At 39.9% G+C, this 22,952-nt stretch overlaps 1 protein-coding gene across 4 annotated transcripts; it reads left to right on the top strand.

Annotated features, from left to right (window-relative positions):
• The first annotated feature begins 3,467 nt into the window (after positions 1 to 3,467).
• On the top strand, positions 3,468 to 22,952 carry Pdcd2l (programmed cell death 2 like). 4 transcript variants are annotated; one of them, XM_071604574.1, is made up of 8 exons: positions 3,468 to 3,615; positions 3,729 to 3,895; positions 4,068 to 4,119; positions 5,087 to 5,472; positions 7,764 to 7,874; positions 16,049 to 16,197; positions 19,585 to 19,770; positions 22,757 to 22,834. In XM_071604574.1, the coding sequence occupies exons 1-7, from the start codon at positions 3,508 to 3,510 to the stop codon at positions 19,608 to 19,610; spliced, it is 999 nt and encodes a 332-aa protein (XP_071460675.1). In that variant the 5' UTR covers positions 3,468 to 3,507; the 3' UTR covers positions 19,611 to 19,770; positions 22,757 to 22,834. The 4 variants fall into 4 exon arrangements, with proteins under 4 accessions (XP_071460675.1, XP_071460674.1, XP_027797242.1 ...); XM_071604573.1 differs by lacking the exon at positions 19,585 to 19,770 and having other exon boundaries at positions 5,099 to 5,472; positions 22,757 to 22,952; XM_027941441.2 differs by lacking the exon at positions 19,585 to 19,770 and having other exon boundaries at positions 22,757 to 22,952.

Here is a 22,952-nt window from a genome sequence, read left to right as displayed (position 1 = left end):
GGGTGTGGGCTCAGCCTCTTACTGTTTCCTGAGAATGGGACTTTGTGTGGCAGTCCGAGCACCAGCCGGGAGGAGTGGAAGGAGCACTGTACCCTGGTTGGCACTTGACTAAGTGGTGAGCAGGTCCAGAATGGAGGACAGAAAGTCAGGAGGTCAACTTGGCCTCTAATCAAGTCCTGTTTTCCTCTCCTTCCACTCCTCACCTTTATGACTTTGGAGAAATTGATAGACCACATTGAGATTATGTCTGTTTCAAGTAATTCCTGGCCAAGAGCAAGGGTGGGTGATTGACATCTCCTAGCCAGATGCTTGACAACTGCCCTTTTATCTTCTCAAGCTATTAATATTTTTGGCTAGTGAAACAGAAAAGGAATTTCATTTAAAGAGTCAATGGATGGAATTGTTGGTCAGGCTAGAAGCTAGGCTTCCAGCATTTATACCCCAGATAGTGATCTGGAATAGTCTGGATAGAGAAACTGCTTCCTCCCACCCTGTTATTAGAACTGCCTCTGTCCCATCCTCTCCTGGGTCACTCACAATTCAGGGGTATAACTTTACCACTGAGCCACATCTCCAATGCTTTTTATTTTGAGATAGGATCTAAGTTACTGAGATTGGCCTTGAACTTGTGGTCCTCCTGCCTCAGCCTCCTGGGTTGCTTGGATTACAGGTGTGCACCACTGTACCTGGTTAAGTCACCCACTTCAGTCTGGCTTGGTCACATGCCTTCTTAAAGACAGAAACACATCCAAGATCTGTATTTTTTGTTCTTAAAGGGAGAGGGCAAGCCAGGCATTATGTCATACCTTTTTATCCCAGTTACTCAGGAAGCTGAAGCAATTTAATGAGACCCTATCTCAAATTATAAAAAAAAGTTGCAGGGGGTGGGGGTGATGCTGAGGATATTGTTCTGTGGTAGAATACCCCTGGTTCAATCCCTAGTACTCCCCAAAATCTCACAGAAACCCAAAACTATAGTAGTCACATGCTTAGCACTATGTTCAAGGCCCTAGATTGAAATCCCAGCCCCATGTGACACATGCATGAAGAGACTAGTAGTATTATAAGGTAAGCAGATAAAATATGTGCAGGAGAGGTCACTACCTGTTAGAGAATGTATTCTTGGGTTAGCAAAGAATAAGAATTCTGAAGTCTACTTCTTGTAATAACTTTAAAATATCTTGGGAATTAGCTACAATAATAATCTATACCTGCAAGTTGTCCAATCTAGCTAGACTTGAAGGGAATATCAAGGTCAGACTTCACAGTCTTTTAAAGCTGTCAGGTTGGCAGTGACAAACTCTAGTAGTAACCAAGGAAAGTGGCAGGTGGGGGCTGGAGTCCAACATTGCAAGGTTGGTGCTTCCTCTGAAGTACAGGTCCTTGCAAACACATTTCCTTTACACATCTTGGATCTAAGAATCTTGAAATAGTGCTTTTGCAACTTACATTTATTTGTGGTGCTGGGGATTGAACCCAGGGCCTTGTGCATGCAAGGCAAGCACTCTACCAACTGAGCTATATCCCCAGCCCTACAATTTATGGCTTTTACATATCATGTTTATTGAGATATAATTTACATACAGTAAAACTCAACTTTGGTATACAATTTTGAGGGCTTTACTTTTTTTGATACCAGGGATTGAACCCAGGCTTGTTTAACCAAGAAACCACATACATCCCCAGCCCTTTTATACTTTTTGAGACAAAGTCTCCCTAAGTTGCTGAGGCTGGCTTTGAACTTGCAATCTTCATGCTTCAGCCTCCTAAGCCCCTGGGATTACAAGCACAAATGCCACTATGGGATTTACAATTTTTGAGTTTTGACAAATGTATACAATCATGTAACCACAACAGAAACATTCTTCTCATCTCAAAAAGTTCATGGCACCTCCTAGTGGCCAATCCCTCCCCTAAAACCCAATTCCTGGCCACAATTGATCTGTTTTCCTGAAGTTTTGCCTTGTCCAGAACAGTCTTTTGCATCTAACTTCTTTCTCTTAGCATGAATTAAAATGTGCCATTTTAATTTTTTACTATGCCAGATGTGGTGTTGCATGCTTGTAATTCCAGCTATTTGCAAGACTGAGGTTGGAGATCCAAAATTCAATGCCTGCCTGGTAAATTTAGGAAGACCCTGCCTCAAAAGAAAAAGAGAAAGTTGGGGGATGTAATTTAGTGGTAGAGTGTTCCAGCGTTCAATCCCCAGTACTCTCCCCCACCTCCTGAAGAAAAAGGGGAAAACACCAGGTGTAGTGCCACATGCCTGTAATCCCAGCAGCTTGGGAAGCTGAGACAGGAGATTCAAGAGTTCAAAGCCACCCTCAGCAAAAATGAGGTGCTAAGCAAGTCAGTGAGACCCTGTCTCTAAATAAAATACAAAATAGGGTTGGGGATGTGGTTCAGTGGTCAAGTCTTCCTGAATTCAATTTCCCATACAAAAAAAAAAAAAGGAAAACACTTTCAGTATGGAAAATTCCCTAGATATACACACTGACCTCCATGTGCCTGGCATCAAATGTTAACAATTACCAACTCATGGCCAATTTTATTACCCAATACCACTTCTTTTTGTTGTATCCTAGATACATCATTTTATCTATACACATTTCAGTATGTACTTCTCAAAAATCAGGGACTTTGTTTTTCTTTTCTAGCTAAGGGCAGATACTGTTACCAGGACTGCAGACCAAAGGCTGCTGGGTTCCCCAGTAACTGAATTGTTAATCCGAAGTAAGAGGGAACATATGGAAAGAAAAATGAATTTGATCACAATTTGGCCAAAACTGGGAAGACAGCTAATTTGCCATAGTCCTACAGAAACTTTATAATTTATAGGAACAAAGACTAAGAAATATGTATGTGGATTTAGTTGGGCTGTACTAGCCAGAGTTATAATTTCAGTTTTTCTTCTGGTCGTGCAAGTTGGACACAATACCTTTATTTTATTTATTTTTATGTGGTGCTGAGGATTGAACCCAGGGTCTCTCACATGTTAGGCGAGTGCTCTACCGCTGAGCCACAACCCCAGCCCCCTAATTTCAGTTTTTCAATCTTGGCTGCCACCCGCCTAGAATTTTGGGGCAGCAACTCAGCTTCCATTCTCAGAATGAAGAAGCTGGAATGGAAACCAGGAAATAGGGAGGGGAAAAAAAAAACGGGGGCTTCTAATCTCAAAGGTGCCCCGTCATAATACCATTATCTGGCCTAAAATTTTATTTTCAGGTAAAGTTTTTTGGCAAGATCTCGTCATGGTAGATGGTGTGTATTTCCTATCACAGCACATTAGAAGGCACAACGTCTAGGCGCTCCCGCATTTAAAGCTATGACACCAGCAGTTATCTGCAGAGTCCTGACCCAGCCCAAACACTTTAAAATGAGACTTCAGCATTCTCAGAACCCATCCTATTCACTGGGCGGGGTCTCGCTGGTTACATGATGCGCGTGCGCAGAGTTGTACCTTCTCAGCTGCCGTACTCCGTCTTTTCACGTGCGAACTAGGTTGTCATGGCGGCTGTTCGGAAGCCGGTGCTGCTCGGGCTTAGAGACCTGGCAGTGCAAGGCAGCCCTACCGGGCCAAGTGCCTGGACTGCTAGCAAGCTGGGTGGGATTCCGGTGAGGGCGAGCGCAGGTGGGGTGGGCGGGTGCCGGCGAGGAGTACGTACGCAGTGAGGCAGCGGAGAGGTTCGGGGACAGAGTCGGGGTCTGAGCGCTTCCCCCTTCCTTAGGATGCCCTGCCTGCCGTAGCAGCGCCGAGGCCTGTGTGTGAACGCTGCAAGGAGCCACAAACTCTGGTCGTGCAGGTGTACTGCCCGCTGGAAGGCTCCCCATTCCATCGGCTACTGCACGTGTTCTCTTGCGCGCGCCCCAAGTGCGGCGACAGCGGAGCGCGCAGGTAGGCTGGGTGTCACGCCGAGTGTCACGCCGAGTGGGCGGAGTTGCGGCGGGGTGTGTGGGGCGAACACGGGGGACTTGGGGCTGGGTGGGGGAAACGCCGAGGGCTTGGGGCGGGTTAGCGGGATGGGAGTCCGGGGTGGAGCTCTCACTGTCGTGTTTTTACCCTGAAGTTGGAAGGTGTTCCGCTCCCAGTGCCTGCAGGTGCATGAGAAAGAGGCACAGGTAAAGTAATTGTGATTGACATTATATTTTGCTGTAATATGAGGGTATTTCCCAAAATATCTTTTAAAATCAATTTTTAAGCTGTGTTCTTTGTGGTACAGTGAAATTGATTTTGCTCTTTCAGAACCATAAAATGGTCCAGGTGTTGTGGCGCACGCCTGGAAACCCATTTATTTAGGAGACTGAGGCAAGAAGACTTCAAGTTCAAGGCCATCCTGGGCAACTTAGTGAGACCCTATCTCGAAATAAATAAAAAGGACTGGAGATGTAGCAATAGTAGAGTCCTCCTGGGTTCAGTCCTAGTACTGGGGGAAAAAAATAAAAAAGAAAACTCTTGTTAGTTCAAACAGGCTTCACACCGGAATTTATATATTTACAAATTACATAGACTGGAGGAGGCGATTTCAGGAATGACCTCCTGAACCCCTACCTCCACTGGCCCATCTGTCAGGCTACCTCTCCTGCAGTCCAGAAGCTTAGGTGTGATCTGGTGAACTGCAAGCCATCCTTGTCACAGAATTGTTGGCTCTCCAGTCTTGTTCTACCTATATTTATAGACTGACTTCCTTTTGTTTCTTGGTATTTTTACCACACTCTATGTCAAGTTTATGTCTCTCTCTGGTGGGCCCCATAAGCATACCTCATATCTGAAACCGTAGCTGCTAAGGAGTCTGAGAACTGAACTTCTTTCCTTTCAATCTAGCAATGTATGAAGCACAACAAAAAAGATTTTGGAATAGATGGTTGAAGAAACCATTTGCTGTATCTGACACTCTGCCCCTGAAAAGTATATACTTAATACTGGTATTTAAGTCACCTCTGACCAATGCTATCAAGTAGTAGATGGAGTTCGGGGAGATGAATTGGAGGGACTGGTGAAGGCTCCTTCAGGAAATTGAAGGGATGGGTTGCTGAAGCCAAAGGAATATATGAAATCTCCTAAGTGTGATTGGACCTTATTCGCCAGATATTCTTCCAGAAACAAGAAAATGGCCTTGTCGCTGAGAACTGGTGTGAAGGTGCAAATGACTGGGGAAGTGACAGTGAGGAGGCGCCTCCACCACAGCTTACCTTGGATTTTGTTCATGAGTCTAACTCTGCCAAAGATGCAGACTGCACTGCCCAGCTCCAAGACCTGCACCTGCAGGACACTGTCCTGGATGCCACTCATTCTGAACCTCCAGCAGAAGGGATGGCCTTGCCTACTGTAGTGCCACAGTTCCTGCCCTACTACATCTGTGTCGTAGATGAGGATGATTACAGAGACTTGGTCAGTCTAGATCATGCCCACAGCCTTCTGAGGGACTATCAACAGAGAGAAGGAATTGGCATGGAACAGTTGCTTTCCCAAAGGTGAGAATGCGTGCTGCTGAAGTTGAGAGGTGACTTGGTCCAGAAGCTGCCATAGTAGGTGCAATTGGTTTCACCTTAGTACCTGGGGGAACTTTTCCAGGCAGAACTTTTGTGGTAGGATCTTTCTGCTTCAATCTTGAGTGAGAATAGGATACACAAACAGAGGGCACCTCCTCATCAGCCAGCTTGAGTTAGCATGAAGGTACTTTGGTCTATTTATTTATTTATTAACAAACTGTTCTTTACATTTATTGCTTGTATAAACATGAGATTCATTATAAATCTTAAAGGAAGAAAAATAAGGAAGAAAAAATTACCTGCTTTAGCATTTTTAAGAACAGCTTTTATAACTTAAAATATTTTGGGGGTACTTGGAGTGGAACCAGGAGTGCTGTACCACTGAGCTACATTCCAGCCCTTTCTATTTTGAGACAGGGTCTTGCTAATTTGCTTACCCTTACTACATTGATGAGGCTGGCCTCAAACTTGCAATCCTCCTATCTCAGCTTCCCGAGTCACTGGGATTATAGGCATGCGCCACCATACCCAGCAGTTACTTTGGTCTATTTATAAATGCCCTCAAGAAAATGAACCAGGATGACTGGGCATGGTAGCATATGCCTGGAATCCCATCAACTCGGGAGCCTGAGGTAGGAAGATTGCAAGTTCCAGGCCAGCCTCAGCAATTAAGCAAGATCTAGACTCAAAAAATAAAAAGGGACTGGGGTTGTGGCTCAGTGATAGAGTGCTTGTGTCACACATGTAAGGCACTGGGTTTGATCCTCAGCACCACATTAAAAATAATAAAGTTATTATGTACATCTACAACTAAAAAATGTTAAAATAAAAAATAAAAAGGGCTGGGATGTAGCTTAGTGTTGAAACACCCCAGAGTTCAAACCCCAGTACCCTCCTCTCCTGCCAAAAAAAGAGAATGAACCAAGATGAACAGACAGAAGTTAGAGATGCCAAGTGTTTTCAGAAGATGCATTCACTATTTCTTTAACTTTTTTTCCCTGTGTTCTCTTACCCCTTCCTTTTTTGTGGTACTGAGTATCAAATCCAGGGCTTCATGCATATTAGGCAAGTGCTCTACCACTGAACTACATCCCCAGCACCCTTTCTGTTTAAAAAAATTTTTTTTTGGTACTAGGGATTGAACGCAGAAGTGCTTAGCCACTGAGCCACATCATCAGCACTTTTTGTATTTTTTTTAGAGACAGAGTCTTGCTAAGTTGCTTAGGGCTCACTAAGTTGTTGAGGCTGACTTTGAACTTGTGATTCTCCTGCCTTAGTTAGCTTCCACATCCTTTGGGATTACAGGCATATGCCACCATGCTGGGCTTTTTAAATGTTTTTCATAGCAGAGGCAAGCCTTTTGTAGCTGGGTGTAGTGGTGTACACCTATAATTCCAGCAACTTGGGAAGCTGAGGCAGGAGGATCATTTTTGCTATGTAATAATATAAAGTAGGATATTTGTAGAGTTGACCTAATTCTTTGCCAGGTCTGTTTTACTTATGGACTTTTTAAATGATTATCCCAGAGTTGAAAATGGCTTGGGAGAATGGTGAGCCATATATTATAAGCTGATACTCCAACCCAGGGACGCTCTGTAATGAGCTACTTTTTGGGGGGGGTTCTGAGGATTGAACCCAGGGGTGGTTTAATACTGAAGTACGTCCCCAGGCCTTTTTATTTTGAAAGTTCTCACTAAATTGCTGAGGGCCTCACTAATTTGTGATCCACTTGCTTTAGTCTTTCAAGTGGCTGGGATTATAGGCATGTGTCACCATTCCTGGCTTTAAATATTTTTGATATTTAAATTTTGTGTATGTATTTGCTTTTTCTTTTTTGCTGTATTGGGGATTGAACTCAGGATTTGTGCATGCTGAGCATGCCCCCATCACTGAGCTAACTATATCTCCAACCCCTGATAAAAAAAATTTTAAATCATACTGAAGAGTGAACCCAGGAGGATTTTTCATCTCTGAGCTACATCTGCAGATCCCTTTTATTTTATTTCTGTTGTGTGGAAGAGTATTGGGGATTGGACCCAAGGGTGCCTTACCAATGAACTTCATTCGCCGGGTTTTGGGGTTTTTTTGAAACGGGGTCTTGCGAAGTTACCTGAGCTGACTTAAGGTCCTCCTGCCTCTGCCCTAACAGACTGAAATTATAGGAGTGCACCACCGCAGCAAATTTTTTTAAGAGGATTATCTTGTTTTCTCTTCTAAATCCTATAATACTCTTAATATTCACACTCAAAGGTGGTTTCCGCTTCTCTTTTTAGTTTTTTTAGTGATGGTAATGAAAAATATGAGAAGACCAAAATTAAAAGTGGAGATCAAATGTTTTACAAATTCATGAAGAGAATTGCTGCTTGTCAGGAGCAGATTTTGAGGTAAAGGAAATATATTTTCTTCAATTTACTCGTCCTTTCTTCCTTCATTCCTTCCTTTCTTTTTTGCAGTATTGGGGGTTGAACTCAAGAGTACTCTAAAGCCACATCCTCAGCCCTTATGATCTCAAGTTCAAGGCCAGCCTTAGCAATTTAGTAAGACACTTTTTCACAGTAAAAAGTAAAATAGGCTGGGGGTTGTAACTCAGTGTAAAAATACCCTGGGTTCAATATTAGTCAATTAAAACAGTGGATTAAAAAAAATGGCTCAGCATAGCCACATCAATATTTATAGCAGTAGCTAAACTGTGGAACCAACATAGATGCCCTTCAGTAGATGAATGGATAAAGAAACTATGGTATATATACACAGTGGAATATTATTTAGCATTACAAGAGATTAAATCATGGCATTTTCAGGTAAATGGATGGAGTTGGAGAATATTATGCTAAGTGAAGTTAGCCAATCCCAAAAAAAACCAAATGCCGAATGTTTTCTCTGATACGAGGATGCTGATCCTTAATGGGTATGACAAGGGAGCATGAGAGGAATGGAGGAACTTTACATAGGGAAAAGGGGAGGGAAGGGGAAGTGAGGGGCAGGAGAATAGGAAAGATGGTGGAATGAGATGGACATCATTATCCCAAGTACATTTCAAGTACATGTATGAAGACATGATGGTGTGACTCTACTTTGTGTACAACTAGAGACATGAAAAATTGTGCTCTCTATGTGCACTATGAATTGAAATGCATTCTGTCATATTTAACAAGTTAGAATAAATAAATAGTTTTTTTTTAAAATGGCTTGGTAGTGGAGCACTTGCTTAGCATGTTCAAGGTCCTGGATTCAATTCCCATTATCTGCAAAACAATAATAATAATATAAACATAAATATGTAAAAACAAGAAATTTCTTTCTCGCCATCTGCCCAACCTGCGCAGATAACCATTATTGTTTCTTTTTTTTTTTTTTTCTGGTACCGGGGATTGAATTTAGGGGCACTTGACCACATCCTCAGCCCCATTTTGTATTTTATTTAGAGACAGAGTCTCACTTAGTTGCTTAGCCCCTCACCATTGCTGAGGCTGGCTTTGAACTCACAATCCTCCTGTCTTAGCCTCCCAAACATCTGGGATTACAGGTGTGTGCCACTATGCCCAGCCCGTTATTGTTTCTTGTGTGTCATTTCCAGAGTTTTTTTTTTTTTTTTACATACATAAGCAAATATGATTACATATTACTACCACCTTTTTTTTTACACACAAAAAAATCATTCTAGACATATTCTGTATCCAGATTTTTTTTATAGTGTATGTAGGATTACAACATTTGTATCATGTGGGATAGGTATAAAATACAATTTTTTTTTTTTTTAGTTGTTGAGAATCTTTTTATTTATTTATTTACATATAGTGCCAAGAATCAAACCCAGTGTCTCACACATGCTAGGCAAACTCTCTACCACTGAGTCACAACCCCAGCCTAGCCCATATTTAACTTTTTAAGAAAGAGTCAAACGGTTTTCCCCCAGCCTATTTTATTTAATAAAATAATCAATGCTTGTTACTACCATTTATTTACTTATTTGACCTTTTTTTTTTTTCCTCAGTATTAGGGATTGAACCCAGGGCCCCTTAACCACCAAGCCACATCTCCAGCTCTTTCTTTTTCTTTTTTTAAGTTTTATTTTATTTTGAGACAGGATAAGTTGCTTAGAGTCTCACTAAGTTGCTAAGGCTGATCTCAAATTTGGAATCCTCCTGCCTCAGCCACTGGGATGACACACCTGGTTGTTTATACCATTTACATTCCCACGCCAGTGTAGAAGATTTCTAGATCCTGCACATCTTTGCTAGTACTTGGTATGTTCTGTTTTAAAATTTAGCCATTTGAAGAGTATAGTAATATTTCATTGTGATTTAAAAAAAAATTTTGTAGTTGTAAATGGTTAGAATGCCTTTATTTTATTTGTTTATTTTTATGTTGTGCTGAGGATTGAACCTAGTGCCTCACACATACTAGGCAAGCACTCTGCCACTGAGCTTCAGCCCCAGCCCTTCATTGTGATTTTAGTTTGCATTTTCGCATTTGCTCTAGCAAAGATGGTATCTTTTCAAGTACTTATTTTTTATATGTGAATATCATCTTTGGTGAAGTGTCAGTTCAATTTTTTTTTTTTAAGATTTTCTTGCTCAGTTGCCTGGGCTGGTGTCAAAATTCAACCCTCCTGTCTCGGCCTCCTGAGCACCTGGGATAACAGGTGTGAGCCACCACACCTGTCATCAGTTCAAATTCTTTGCCATATTTTTATTGGATTATTTTTTTTTTTATTGAATTCTATAAGTTCTTAATATTGTCAGGATACAAGTCCTTTATTTTTTGTACTAGGCATTTAACTGGGCGCTTTACCACTGAGCTGAGCTACACCCTAGCTTTTTTTAAAAAAATTTTTTGAGTCTGGGTCTTGCTAAATTGCTTAGAGTCTCACTAAGTTGCTGAGGTTGGCCTTGAACTTGAAATCCTCCTGCCTTTGCCTCTGTAGTCGATGGGATTACAGGTATGGGCCACCAAGCCCAGACTGTGTTTTCATTATGGTAATACTGTCTTTTTTTTTTTTTTTTCCTTTCCCTTCTGTGATGGGGGTCCAACTAGGGCCACTAGGCAGTGCTCTACTGCTTAACTACATTCCCAGCCCATTAATACTATCTTTTTTTCCTTTTTGATACTGGGGATTGAATCCAGGTCCATTTTACCACTGAATACATCTCCTGTCCTTTTTATTTTTTATTTGAGATGGTCTTGCTAAGTTGCCCAGGCTGTCCTTAAACTTGAGATCCTTCTTCCTCCGCCTCCTTAGTTGCTGGGTTTACAGGCTTGCTCAACAGTTCCCAGCTCAGTAACATTCACTTTTCAAGAGAACATTTAAATTTTGATCTAATCTAGCTGGCGCAGTGGCACATCCCTGTAATCCCAACAGCTAGGAAAGCTGAAGCAGGAAAATTGCAACTTCAAAGCAGCCTTATCAACCTAGCAAGGCCTTTGGTAACTTAATGAAACCCTGTCTCAAAATAAAATAATAAAAGGGATGGGGATGTGGTTCAGTGGTTAAGCACCCCTGGGTTCAATCTCTGGTACCAAAAAAAAAAAAAAAAAAAAAGCGTACTATAATTGTGAATATATCTTTTTTACTTTTAATTATGTCAATTTTTGCCTCATGAATTTTTTCCACTTTTTTTATTGGTGCATTAAAGTTGTACATAATGATGGGATTTGTTAAATATTCATACATGCACACAACATAATAATAAACTTTAACCAATACCACTCCCAACACTTCTCCCCCCGCTTCTTGATTTCTCACCCTTTGGTCCCTTTCCTCTACTGATCTCCTTTTGATTTTCATAAAATCCCTGCCCCCACTTTTATTTTCCGTTTTCCTCTCTAGTTTTTGCTTATGAGAGAAAACATATGACTTTTTTTTTTTTTAGTTGTAGACAGACACAACACTTTTATTTCATTTATTTGTTTTTATGTTGTGCTGAGGTTCGACCCAGTGCCTCACATGTGCTAGACAAGCACTCTACCACTGAGCTATTAATCCAGCCCTGAGAAAACATATGACTCTTTACCTTCTGAGTTTAACTTATTTTGCTTAACATGATGGTCTCTTGTTCCATACATTTTCCTACAAATGACATAATTTCATTTTTCTTTATTTTACCTCATGAATTTTGGGGGGTTACCAGGAATTGAACCCAGGGTACTTAACCACTGAACCATATCCCCAGCCCCTTTTTTATATTTTATTTAGAGACAGGGTCTCAATAAATTGCTTAGGGCCTCACAATTCTCCTGCCTCAGCCTCCCTAGCTGCTAGGATTACAGGTGTGTGCCAGCTGCCTCAGAATTTTTATGCCATTTAAGTTGTGTGCATATTTAGGATTGCTATATTTATCTAATGAGTTGATCCTCTTACAATTATGACGTTCTTATTTTGTCTTATACTTCTTCCTATTGAGTGAATCTTCCCTAATACTAATATAGCCAAATTAGATTTCTGTTGTTTAGTCTTTGATTCATCTTTATCCACTTTCTGTGTGTGTGTGTGGGGGGGGGGGGTGGTATTGGGGATTGAATTCAGGGCCTCACAAATATTTAGCAAGCACTCAACTACTGAGTTATGCCCTCAGCCCCTAACTATACTTTTACATTTAATCTATTTCCTACTCTAAATATAAAATGTGATTCTTAAACAACTTAAATGTTTGGGTCCTGCTTTTTTTTTTTTTAAATCCAGCCTGACAGTGTGTTTGTTGTTTGGAATGTTAGTTCATTTAATTATTTATGGTAATTATTAAATTGAGTATTTTAAGTTTACCATTTTATTTTCTTTCTTTCTCTCTCTCTTTGTTTTTTGTTTGTTTGTTTTGTTTTTATTTTTAGTACTGAGTCTTGAAACTAGGGTTTCTGGCATGCTAGGCAAGTGCTCTACCATTGAGCAAAATCCCCAGTGCTTTATCTCCTTTCTTCACTTTAATTTATAACTATATAAGTGTAATATAACTGTATAAGTTTTTAGTGTTTGCCTTAACAAGTATGTTGCACAGTATTACTTATTGTAGTTCTAAGAACCACAGCATAGATTCCCATTTATCATTCCCCTGCACTTATGATCTTGTTTTTATGAATTTTGCTTCTATATATGCTATAAGCCTCATGGTATATGTATAATATATGTGTGTATGTTGTATTTTATATAAATGTGTGTATGTATATGTATATGCATGTGTATACACACACATGTAAATATATGTGTGTGGGGGGTATGTGGGTGTATGTGTGTGTGTGTGTGTGTGTGTATGTATATATATATATATATATGGATGGAGATTTTTTTGCTTGAAATCATAAATAGTCTGTAAGGAAAATAAATATAAAGTAAAATAACTATCAGAAGTTCTTTTATGCCAGGCATGGTGATGCACACCTATAATCCCAGTGACTCGGAAGGTTGAGGCAGGTGGATCACAAGTTCACAGCCAGCCTTCGCAACTTATGAGGCCCTAAGCAACTTAGCAAGACCCTGTCTCAAAATAAAAAAGTAGCCAGGCATGGTGGCACATGCCTATAATCCCAGCAGCTGAAGAGGCTGAGAAAGGAGGATTGAGAGATCAAAGCCAGCCTCAGAAACTTAGGCCCTAAGCAACTCAGTGAGACCATGTCTCTAAATAAAATATAAAATGGGGCTGAGGATGTGGCTCAGTGGTTGAGTGCCCCTGAGTTCAACCCCTGGTACCAAAAATAAAAATTAAAAAAAGGGTTAGGGATATGGCTCAGTGATTAAGCACCCCTGGGTTCAATCCCTGATACCAAAAAAAAAAAAAAGTTCTTATGAGCTAGGGGTGTAGCTCACTGGTAGAGTGCTTTTTTTGCCTAGCATGTAACTGGGACCTAGGTTCCATCCCTAGCACTTGAAAAAAAAAAAAGTCAGGAGGAGAGAAATCCTTTCATATTTATTCACCTATTCACCCTTTTGGTATTCCACATTCTTTCATGCAGATCTGTTTCTATCTGATATTTCCCTTCAGTATGAAGAACTTTTAATACGTTTGTTGGAGAGAGTTTCTCAGGTTTTGTCTGTGTAAAAAATGTATTTAATGTTTATTTTTAAACACATATTTTTATTGAATGGAAATTTTCACACTTAGGGCTGGAGATGTGGCTCAAGCGGTAACGCACTTGCCTGGCATGCGCAGGGCACTGGGTTCGATCCTCAGCACCACATAAAATAAAATAAAGATGTTGTGTCCACCTAAAACTGAAAAATAAATATTTAAAAATATTCTCTCTCTCTCTCTCCCCCCTCCCCCTCTCGCTCCTCCTCTCTCTCTTTAAAAAAAAAAATTTACACTTAAAATAGATACATGAAAATTCTGTGTAGTGATGGAGTGCCGTGTGATATTTCAATTCATGTGTACAATGTGTAATGTTTAAATCAGAATAAATAATACATTTATCCTAAACATTTATTACATCTTTATGGTGAAAAATATTCAAAATCCCTTTTTCTAGCTTTTGTTTTCTTTCTTTCTTTTCTTTTTTTTTAATTTGGCATAGTAGGGATTGAACCATGGCACTTTACCTGAGTTTTATGACCAGCCTAGCTGTCTTGTCTATATTTATTTTCATATTGGGGATTGAACTGCGGGGCACTGTACCACTGAGCTATGTCCCTATCCTTTTTATTTTTTTATTTTGAGATGATTTCATGAAGTTACCATGGATGGCCTTCAATTTGTGATTCTCCTGCCTCACAGCCTCCTGAATAGCTGGGACTATAGGTGTGCACAACTGTGCCCAGCTGTTCCATTGTTTTCTTGCCTTTGTCATTTCTGTTAGAAATTAGCTGTAGTTAAAGAGACATATGAAGCTCAGTGGTAAAGTACTTGCCTAGCATTGTTGAGCAAGGTCCTGTGTTAGATACCACACACACACACAAAAAATATATATATATATATAGTTTTTTTGTTGTTGTAGAAGATGGACACAATACCTTTATTTATTTATTTATTTATGTGGTGTTAAGGGTAGAACCCAGTACTTCACATGTGCTAGGCTGTATGATAGATTATTTGAAATTGTACCATAGAGGCTAAAGATGTAGCTCAGTGGTAGAGCACTTGCCTAGCATGCTCAGAGGCCCTGGGTTTGATTCAATGAAACAAAGAAGAAGAAAAGAAAAATTATACTGTAGTCTTTCAAAGTTCTCTTTTTGGGGTTTTACTTTTAGTTCCATTTGGAATAATTTATATTTGCTTTTTTCTAAAAATTCATGTTTTTATTTTGTCCAATCTATTGTTATTTATTTTTATTTTTATTTTATCTCTGTTGCCCAGGCTGCGGTAGAGGTTCTAAGCTCAAGTGATCTTTTTGCTTCAGCCTCCAAAGTAGCTGTGATTACGGGTGCACACCACCACGCCTAGCTTAGTCCTTTTTTTCTGACACACAGCATCTTGCATTTGTAGTATTTCTATTTCAGTCTCTTTTAATTTCCATTTCTGTGCTGAATTACTCATCCATTCATTCTTGTTTACCTTTTCCACTACATTCTTTTAGATATTTGTTGCTGGTATTTCTTTTTTTTTAATCTTTATTTATTTTTATGTGGTGCTAAGGATCGACCCAGTGCCTCACACATGCGGGCACTCTACTACTGAGCTACAGCCCCAGCCCTTGTCACTGGTATTATAAAGACCCTGTCTAATACAACCATCAGCTTGTCTGTGGGTTTTCTGGTATTGACTTTCTTCATGGGTTAAATTTACCTGTTTCTTTACCCATCTAGTAACTTTTTTATTTGTTAGAAATTATATGTTGGGGGACTGGGGTTATATAGCTCAGTGGTAGAACGCTCACCTTGCATGTGCGGGGGGGCCCTGGGTTTGAGCCTCAGTACCACATTAAAAAAATAAATAAATAAAATAAAGATGTAAAAAAGAAAGAAAGAAATTATATGTTGGAGGGGCCGGGGTTGTGGCTCCATGTTAGAATGCTTGCCTAACATGTGTGAGGCGCTGTTTTCTTTTTTTTTGAATTTTTTAATATTTATTTTTTAGTTTTCGGCGGACACAACATCTTTGTTTGTATGTGGTGCTGAGGATCGAACCCGGGCCGCACGCATGCCAGGCAAGCACGCTACCGCTTGAGCCACATCCCCAGCCCGAGGCGCTGTTTTCGATCCCTGACACCACATAAAAATAAATAAAATATAGGTATTGTGTCCATCTATAATTAAAAAAGTATTTAAGAAAAAAGAAATTATATGTTGGAGAACAGTAGATACTAAGTATGTACTCCTAGAAAGCCATGCCCCTTTGCTATAAGGGAGGTTTGAGTCCATTTACTCTGTAGTTGGGCTGGTCTGGACTTCATTGCAGCCATAGTTGGACTCTGTTCAGCATTGGCCAGACTTCAGATGTCTTGCTGTGCTTTATAGACTTGCTGCTTCTGGTGTTTTTGTTTTGTTTTTTTGCTCTGGAGGATTTCTTTGGTCTTTTGTTTTGCTCCTGGTACTTTCTAAGAAAGGAAGTGTGCAAAGAGTGACCTCAGATATTGAGGTATGATTTGTATGTATGTGCCTCTGACTTCAGGTTTTCTGTTATCTTTATTATAGGTATTCCTGGAGTGGAGAGCCACTCTTTTTGACCTGCCCTACATCAGAAATCACTGATATCCCAGCCTGTAGCCACTGTGGAGGTCAAAGAATATTTGAATTTCAGCTTATGCCAGCACTGATCAGCATGCTTCAAAGTGCTAATTTAGGTAAACTTTATTAATCTGAGTTTATGCAATTCTTGGATTATCTTGGTATTATACTAAAATGATAGGCCATGTTTTTGTTTAATTATAAAATATAGTATTTTGTAGAAAACTTGGGAAATAAAAATTGCTTTAGGAAATTTATAATATAACATTCTGAGTGTAGTGGCACATACCTGTAATCCCAGTGACTAAAGTCTGAGGCAGGAAAATCTCAAGTTCAAGGCTTTGCCTGGGCAATTTAGTGAGATCCTATCTCAAGAGTAAAAAAATAAATAAAAAGGGATGGGGATATAGCTCAGTGGTAGGATGTCCCTGGGTTCAATCCCCAGCACCACCAAAAAGAAAAAAAAAAAAAAAAGAAAAATTATGATCTAACCAATCTAACACAACTACTAACAACCATTTTCGGTGATTAAAGGCTGGGCATTTCTACTCTTAATATTATTTTCATCACCTTATTATACAATCAAAATTTATAATCATTTAAAAACATTTGTTGCTGGGGACATAGCTCAGTTGGTATAGTGCTTGCCTTGCATGCACAAAGCCTTGGTTTGATCCCCATCACCACAAAAATAAATAAATAAATAAATACAAACTTTGTCTAGTTGGGTGCGTAGGCCTATGCCTGTAGCCCTACCTACTTGGAACGATGACATAGGAGAATTGCTTGAGGCTAGCCTAGGCAACATAGTTTTTGTCTCAGAAACAATGGGAAAAAATATAAATTAATAAAAAATAAATTGCCTTCTAAATGATTATAATTAATATTTTGTAATCATTAGTTTTTCTTTTGAAAATTTTAAAGAAAAATGTGAAGTTTTTTATAATAAAAGTACATTAACTTAGTCAGCTTCACATTACTATTACAAAATATCTGAGGAAATTAACTTTTATCAAGATGGCCAGGTATGGTGGCACACACTTGTAATCCCAGCTACAAGACAGACTGAGATAGGAGGATCATAAGTTCAAGTCTACCCTTGGAAATTTAGCAAGTCCCTGTCTCAAAATAAAATAAAAAGGACTGGGGATGTAGCTTACTGATAGAATGCTTGCCTAGCATGTGGGTTTAATCCTAGTACTTAAAAAAAAAAAAAAAAAAAAAGACAAAACCGTAAGAAGTTTATTTTGGCTTTCAGTTCTGAAGGTTACAGTCTACTATCAAGTAGTTCCATTGCTTTGAGCTTGTTGTGAGGATAGCACATCATGGTAGGAGCATGTGGGCAAAACTAGGCAGTGGAGCCAGGCGTGGGTGCGCACACCTGTAATCCCAGCAGTTTGGGAGCCTGAGGCAGGAGGATCATGAATTCAAAGCCAAACTCAGCAAAAGCAAGATGCTAACCAATTCAGTGAGACCCTGTCTCTAAATGAAATGCAAAATAGGGCTGGAGATGTGGCTTAGTGGTCGAATGCCCCTAAATTTTTGATACCAAAAAAAGGGGGGAGTGGGGGTGTGATGGGGATGTGGCTCAGTGGTTAAGTGCCCCTGGGTTCAATCCCTGGTATCAGAAAAAAAAAAAAAAAAGACAGCAGGGGGTAAAATACGGATAGTCAGATATCTGTCCATTCTTTTCCCATTTACAGAATAAGTCTCCATTCTCCAATTTATATTGGGACCAAGCCATATTACAAGAAAAATAATTTTTTTTTCTCTCCTTTTTTTCTTTAAAAAATCTTCTGCTTTAAAATAATTCCAGTTATTGCCAGGCATGGTGACACATGCCTCTAATCCCAGCGACTCAGTAGGCTGAGGCAGGAGGATTGCAACTTCAAAGTCAACTTCAATAATTTATCAAGGCCTTAAGCAATTTAGCAAGACCCTGTCTCCAAAATTATAAAGGGCTTGGGATATGGCTCAATGGTAAGGAGCCCCTGGGTTTAATCCCCAGCACCAAAACTTTAAATTCCAATTATGTTAAATGTAAGGGGTAAATTCTCGTTGATATACATTGAATTCCCATAATCTTCAGTGGTTCTGAAAAGGAAAAAACAGAACAAAAACAAGCCTGAGGCTATTCTTTGAGTCCCTAACCAAGACTGGACTTTTTTTTTTTTTTTGTACCAGGGATTGAACCCAGGGGCCCTGAACCACATCCCCAGCCCTTTTTAATTTTTTTTTTTTTTTTTTAAAGACAGGGTTTTGCTAAGTTGCTGAGGCTGGTTTTGAACTAGTGATTCTCCTGCCTCAGCCTCCCAAGCCACTGGGATTATAGGCATACTCTGCCATGCCCGGCCAGGAATCTATCCATATTGTATCTTCAGAGTATCCTTTGTCCCAATCAAGATCTGACCTATATGTCTGTCTGAAAATTACTGGCGGTGCAAGCATGCTTGTTCTTGTTATGTGGTCCTCAGGGTGCTTGATAGGCCCTCATGAAAAGAAATCTCTTATGAAGAAGAAAAAAAAAAAAAATCCTTAAAAAAATCCCTAAATCTCAAGTAGTCTAGGTACACATAAGGATTTACAATTTTTAAATTATTATTTTAGATAGCAAGGATACAATAAAACCTTGTAGAGAGCTTTGAGGCACTTTGGGATAGAACAAAGAAAGTTTTTTTTTTTAATATTTATTTTTTAGCCTTAGGTGGACACAATATCTTTATTTTATTTTTATGTGGTGCTGAGGATCAAACCCAGTGCCTCACACATGCCAGGCGAGCGCGCTACTACTTGAGCCATATCCCCAGCCCCACAAAGTAAGTTTTAATACAGATTTATTTATAGCTGACATTCACTATGTAGGGCAGAATAGTTCAGCTGGAACATGTAACATGAGACTGTATAGAGAGAGTTTAGAGAATGGAGGGGGAGGGCATGACAAGAGGTCATACTCAGAACTTAGATTTATGGCAGAAGATTAGAGTTAGGAGATTGTCCACTAAGTGTATCAGGTCTGAATGTAGAGATTAATGGAGGTATTTCTTTGATTATCTTGTCAGGGCCTAGTCCCTCCAAAAATGTCTCTAGTGAACCCCACATTTGGTAAAACAAAGGGGTACTCAAAACACTGGAAGACCAATCCCTCATATGTGTCTTCTGGATAAGAAACTTTAATTCTTTCTGATCCAGGAATGGGGTATATTGGCCAAAGAGTGTGTCCTACTTTTGGCACTTTTATCAACAAACACTCATCTTCCAGGGGAGAAAAGAGCTTTTGGCCAAGGAAAGCAGGAAGGAAAAGAGAAAGGAGGAAGGGAAAAACAGAAAAAAGAGATCACCTGTCTAAATCCCATAGAAGCTGAGAAACCTGTAGGTGGTCTTGCAATGCAGTGTGAGAGAAGAAGGAAAGGATTTTTAAAGATCATTGAGCTCCTTCACAGTTATTCAGAGATTCTACCAGCTCCCTAGAACGTCAGCAATCACTTTTTTTTTTTTTTTTGCAGTTGCCGGGGCGGGTCCCAGGGATTGAACTCAAGGCACTCAAACACTGAGCCACATCCCCAGCCCTGTTTTGTATTTTATTTAGAGACAGGGTCTCACTGAGTTGCTTAGGACCTCATTAAATTGCTGAAGTTGGCTTTGAACTCAAAATCCTCCTGCCTCAGCCTACTGAGCTGCTGGGATTACAGGTATGTGCCACCGCACCCAGCTAACAATCACCTTTTTGCCACTTGAATCTACACAGCTTGGGAATTTCCTAGCTGCCCAAGAATGGGAGCCATGGCTAGTGAGGCAGATTGAGGTTATGCTCTTCAGCCTTTGAAAGTAAAGGAAATAGGCGAATGCTAACAGAAAAAGTCGTAGCCAAATCAAAAAGAAAGTAGACCTACCAAAGTTGATGTCTCCAAAGTTCCCCATATGGGCCACTACGAGATGTAACAGAAGAGAAAGGGGGAATTCAATTTGGGACCAACGGGGTTCTTGGCATATGTAATAGAAAAGAATTTCAGCATGTGCCAGACAAAGGCATTTATTTAAATGCCTAAAGAGGTTTATTTAGGAAGAAGATATACATTCAAGGGAGAATGTGGGCTCTCTTGAGAATAAGAAGCTTAACCTCCCTTTTTATTTTTTATTTTGAGACAAGGTCACAGTAAATTGCTGAGGCTGGCCTTAAATATACGATCCTCCTGCCTTTAAGCCTTCAGAATTGTTAGAGTTACGGGCATGTGCCACTGCGCCTAGCCTCTCATTTTGATTTCTATTTGTATCATCTTGGAGAAATGTCTTTTCAAGTCCATTGCCCCTTTTAGTCAGGTTATTTATTTTTGTTATTGTTGAGTTGTAGAAATTATGTTTTCTTTCTTTGTTTTTTTCTTTTTGAGAGGGGTGATGTTAGGGGTTAAACGCAAAGTCTTTGTGTACCCTAGGCAAGCACTCTACCTTTAAGCTACATCCTTTTTATTTTGTGACAAGGTCTTACTAAGTAAGTTGCCTTAGCTTGAGTGTACAGTTATCCTGTTTCAGCCTCCTGGGTAGTTGGGATGGCAGGTGTGTACCACCATGCCGTTTTAAGTGTCCTTCGTGATGAATGTTTACATGCATTCACTCTTATGTATATACTCCCCCAGATTAAGATGGAGAATGTTGACAGTGTCCAGGAAGGCCCCTGGGCCTCCTTCCCAGATAGCAGGCCCCTTCCTCTTCAAGATCCTCACTCTTCTCATCCCTGTTCCCTAGGAATTTTGCCTGGTCTTGAACTTCACATAAATGAAATCATAATGTGTAAATGTTGAACCTGGCATTTCTATATTTTCCAAGAACCCCTCCTTGTTCTCTGACATTTTTTTAAATGACATTTTGTGTTTGTTGTTCAGTCTCTCTCTTTCTCTATCTCTCTTTAAGAAACATTTTCTCTGTTTTGGAGTTTTCTTTTGTTACTTGCATTGTCTGTTTCCTCCAATTTGCTAGTTTCTTCTGTGCTTGTTTTGATGACTGAATTTTATTGGAGCTTTTCTGTAAATGCCCGATGATGCTTGGTTGGTTGTTGCCGGGTTTCTGTTCTCACGACTAAAAGGCTCAGGGTTTACTCCAGTTGAACTGGGCTAACTGGGCTGTGCAAAATAACCACACAAGAGACACAAATACCTTTTTCTTTGGGATCACTGTGATGGCTCCTTTGACCTTAAGGATCCACAGGAAAAGAGAGAGAGCATGCACTGACCCCTTTTATTGAGGAGAAGCTATTCAAATGAGGCAAGGGGTCAGGTTTCAGGAAGCTGAGTCTATCTGACTGACATCTGGGTAGGCCACACCCAAGGGCACAGTAAGAGAAGGGGACACACACAAGGCACTAACAGGGAAGATTCTATTCTAAACAGGGCAAGGGGTTATATTATAAAGGAACAGGTGAGCATAGCTTCACCCATGGGACTGTAGCAAGACACACCCATGGACGAGACACCATCCCTGGAACCCAAGAAGGGTGGGGAAAGCTCTGCCACATTTCTGTGACTGATCATCTCAGTACCCAGCCGGGGAGTGTGACTCAGTCACGTGCAAGGTTGGTCTCCCACAGGTTGTTCCTGTTTAAGTTCAAGTAGGCATAGAAAGCCTTTAATCCAAGTGACTTAGGAGACTGATACAGGGAAATCGAAAATTCAAGGCCAGCCTAGGCAACTTAGACTACCTTAAAATATAAAATTAAAAAGGGCCAAAAATATAGCTCAGTGGTTACAGTGCTTGCCTAACATGCACCAAATCCTGGGTTCCATTCCCCAGTGTGTACATACACATACAAAAGCACACTAACTGGAAGTTTTGTGGGAAGAGTAGGATTTGTTTACTGGGCAGTGTCTTCGTTGGGTATATATTAAAGAGCCCTAAAAAGTTTGTATTTGGAGATTTTTTTCTCATGGAGGTGGTTCAATTTCTCCAAGAATGATCTTATACTTTTTTACCTTAATTGTAGATGTCTTGTTTTTATTTTCTTTTTTTTCAGATGTTTATTAAATCCTTTATCCTTTATTGAGTCTTAATGGGTCAGCTCTGCTTCTGACTATGCCTTGAATCCCTGTGCCTCCAGTCTTGTTCATTTGCTCTAAGGTTCCGTGGACTTGGCAGAAGTCTGGCTAAGCTGAGTGGCATGGCAAGCTGTAGGAGTTTTCTACCAGTGCCTGTGTCGCATCTGGAGTCTATTTTTCTGCTACTTTTTATTAAATTTGCCTTTTGACATCAGTGTCAACTTATTATATGATGCACTGCAATCATATTGTAGCTGAAAGCCATAAGCACAGTTTTTGCTTTATGTAATTATATATTTCAGCTTGTTAGGTAAAATCACTCCCTTTAGTAACATCAGTTATCCTGATACTGAATCATCTTTCTCCTTCACTTCTGTTATTTCTACTTACTTACCTAACCTTTTTGTTTACAGTGAGCACTTAAGATGTACCGGGCTGGTCTAAGGATTCATACGTAATGAAATCTTACTATCATGATGAACACATGTCTATCACAGCGAAGTATCATAATTCTCAAGGTGATAGAACTGGGGTGTGAATTCAGGCATCTTGTTCCAGAGTGTGTGCTCTGCCCACTAAATATACTTTGACAATGTGAATGCATCTCGTAATGTTATATTTGCTGGAATCCAGAATATGTTGTATTTTTCAGATCTTTCTGTGGAATTTGGAACAATTCTAGTTTACACATGTGAGAAGAGTTGCTGGCCTCAAAATCATCAGACTCCCATGGAAGAATTTTGTATTATACAAGAAGACCCAGATGAATTACTGTTTAAGTAGAAAATTCCCTTTTATTTATACAAATTAAAACAAATGTTAATATGCAAATACAAGAGTTTACCTTA

Source organism: Marmota flaviventris, chromosome 18, assembly GCF_047511675.1.
Source record: "Marmota flaviventris isolate mMarFla1 chromosome 18, mMarFla1.hap1, whole genome shotgun sequence".
In the NCBI taxonomy this organism is placed as follows: Eukaryota; Metazoa; Chordata; class Mammalia; order Rodentia; family Sciuridae; genus Marmota; species Marmota flaviventris.
This window is presented reverse-complemented; position numbering and strand designations above follow the sequence as displayed.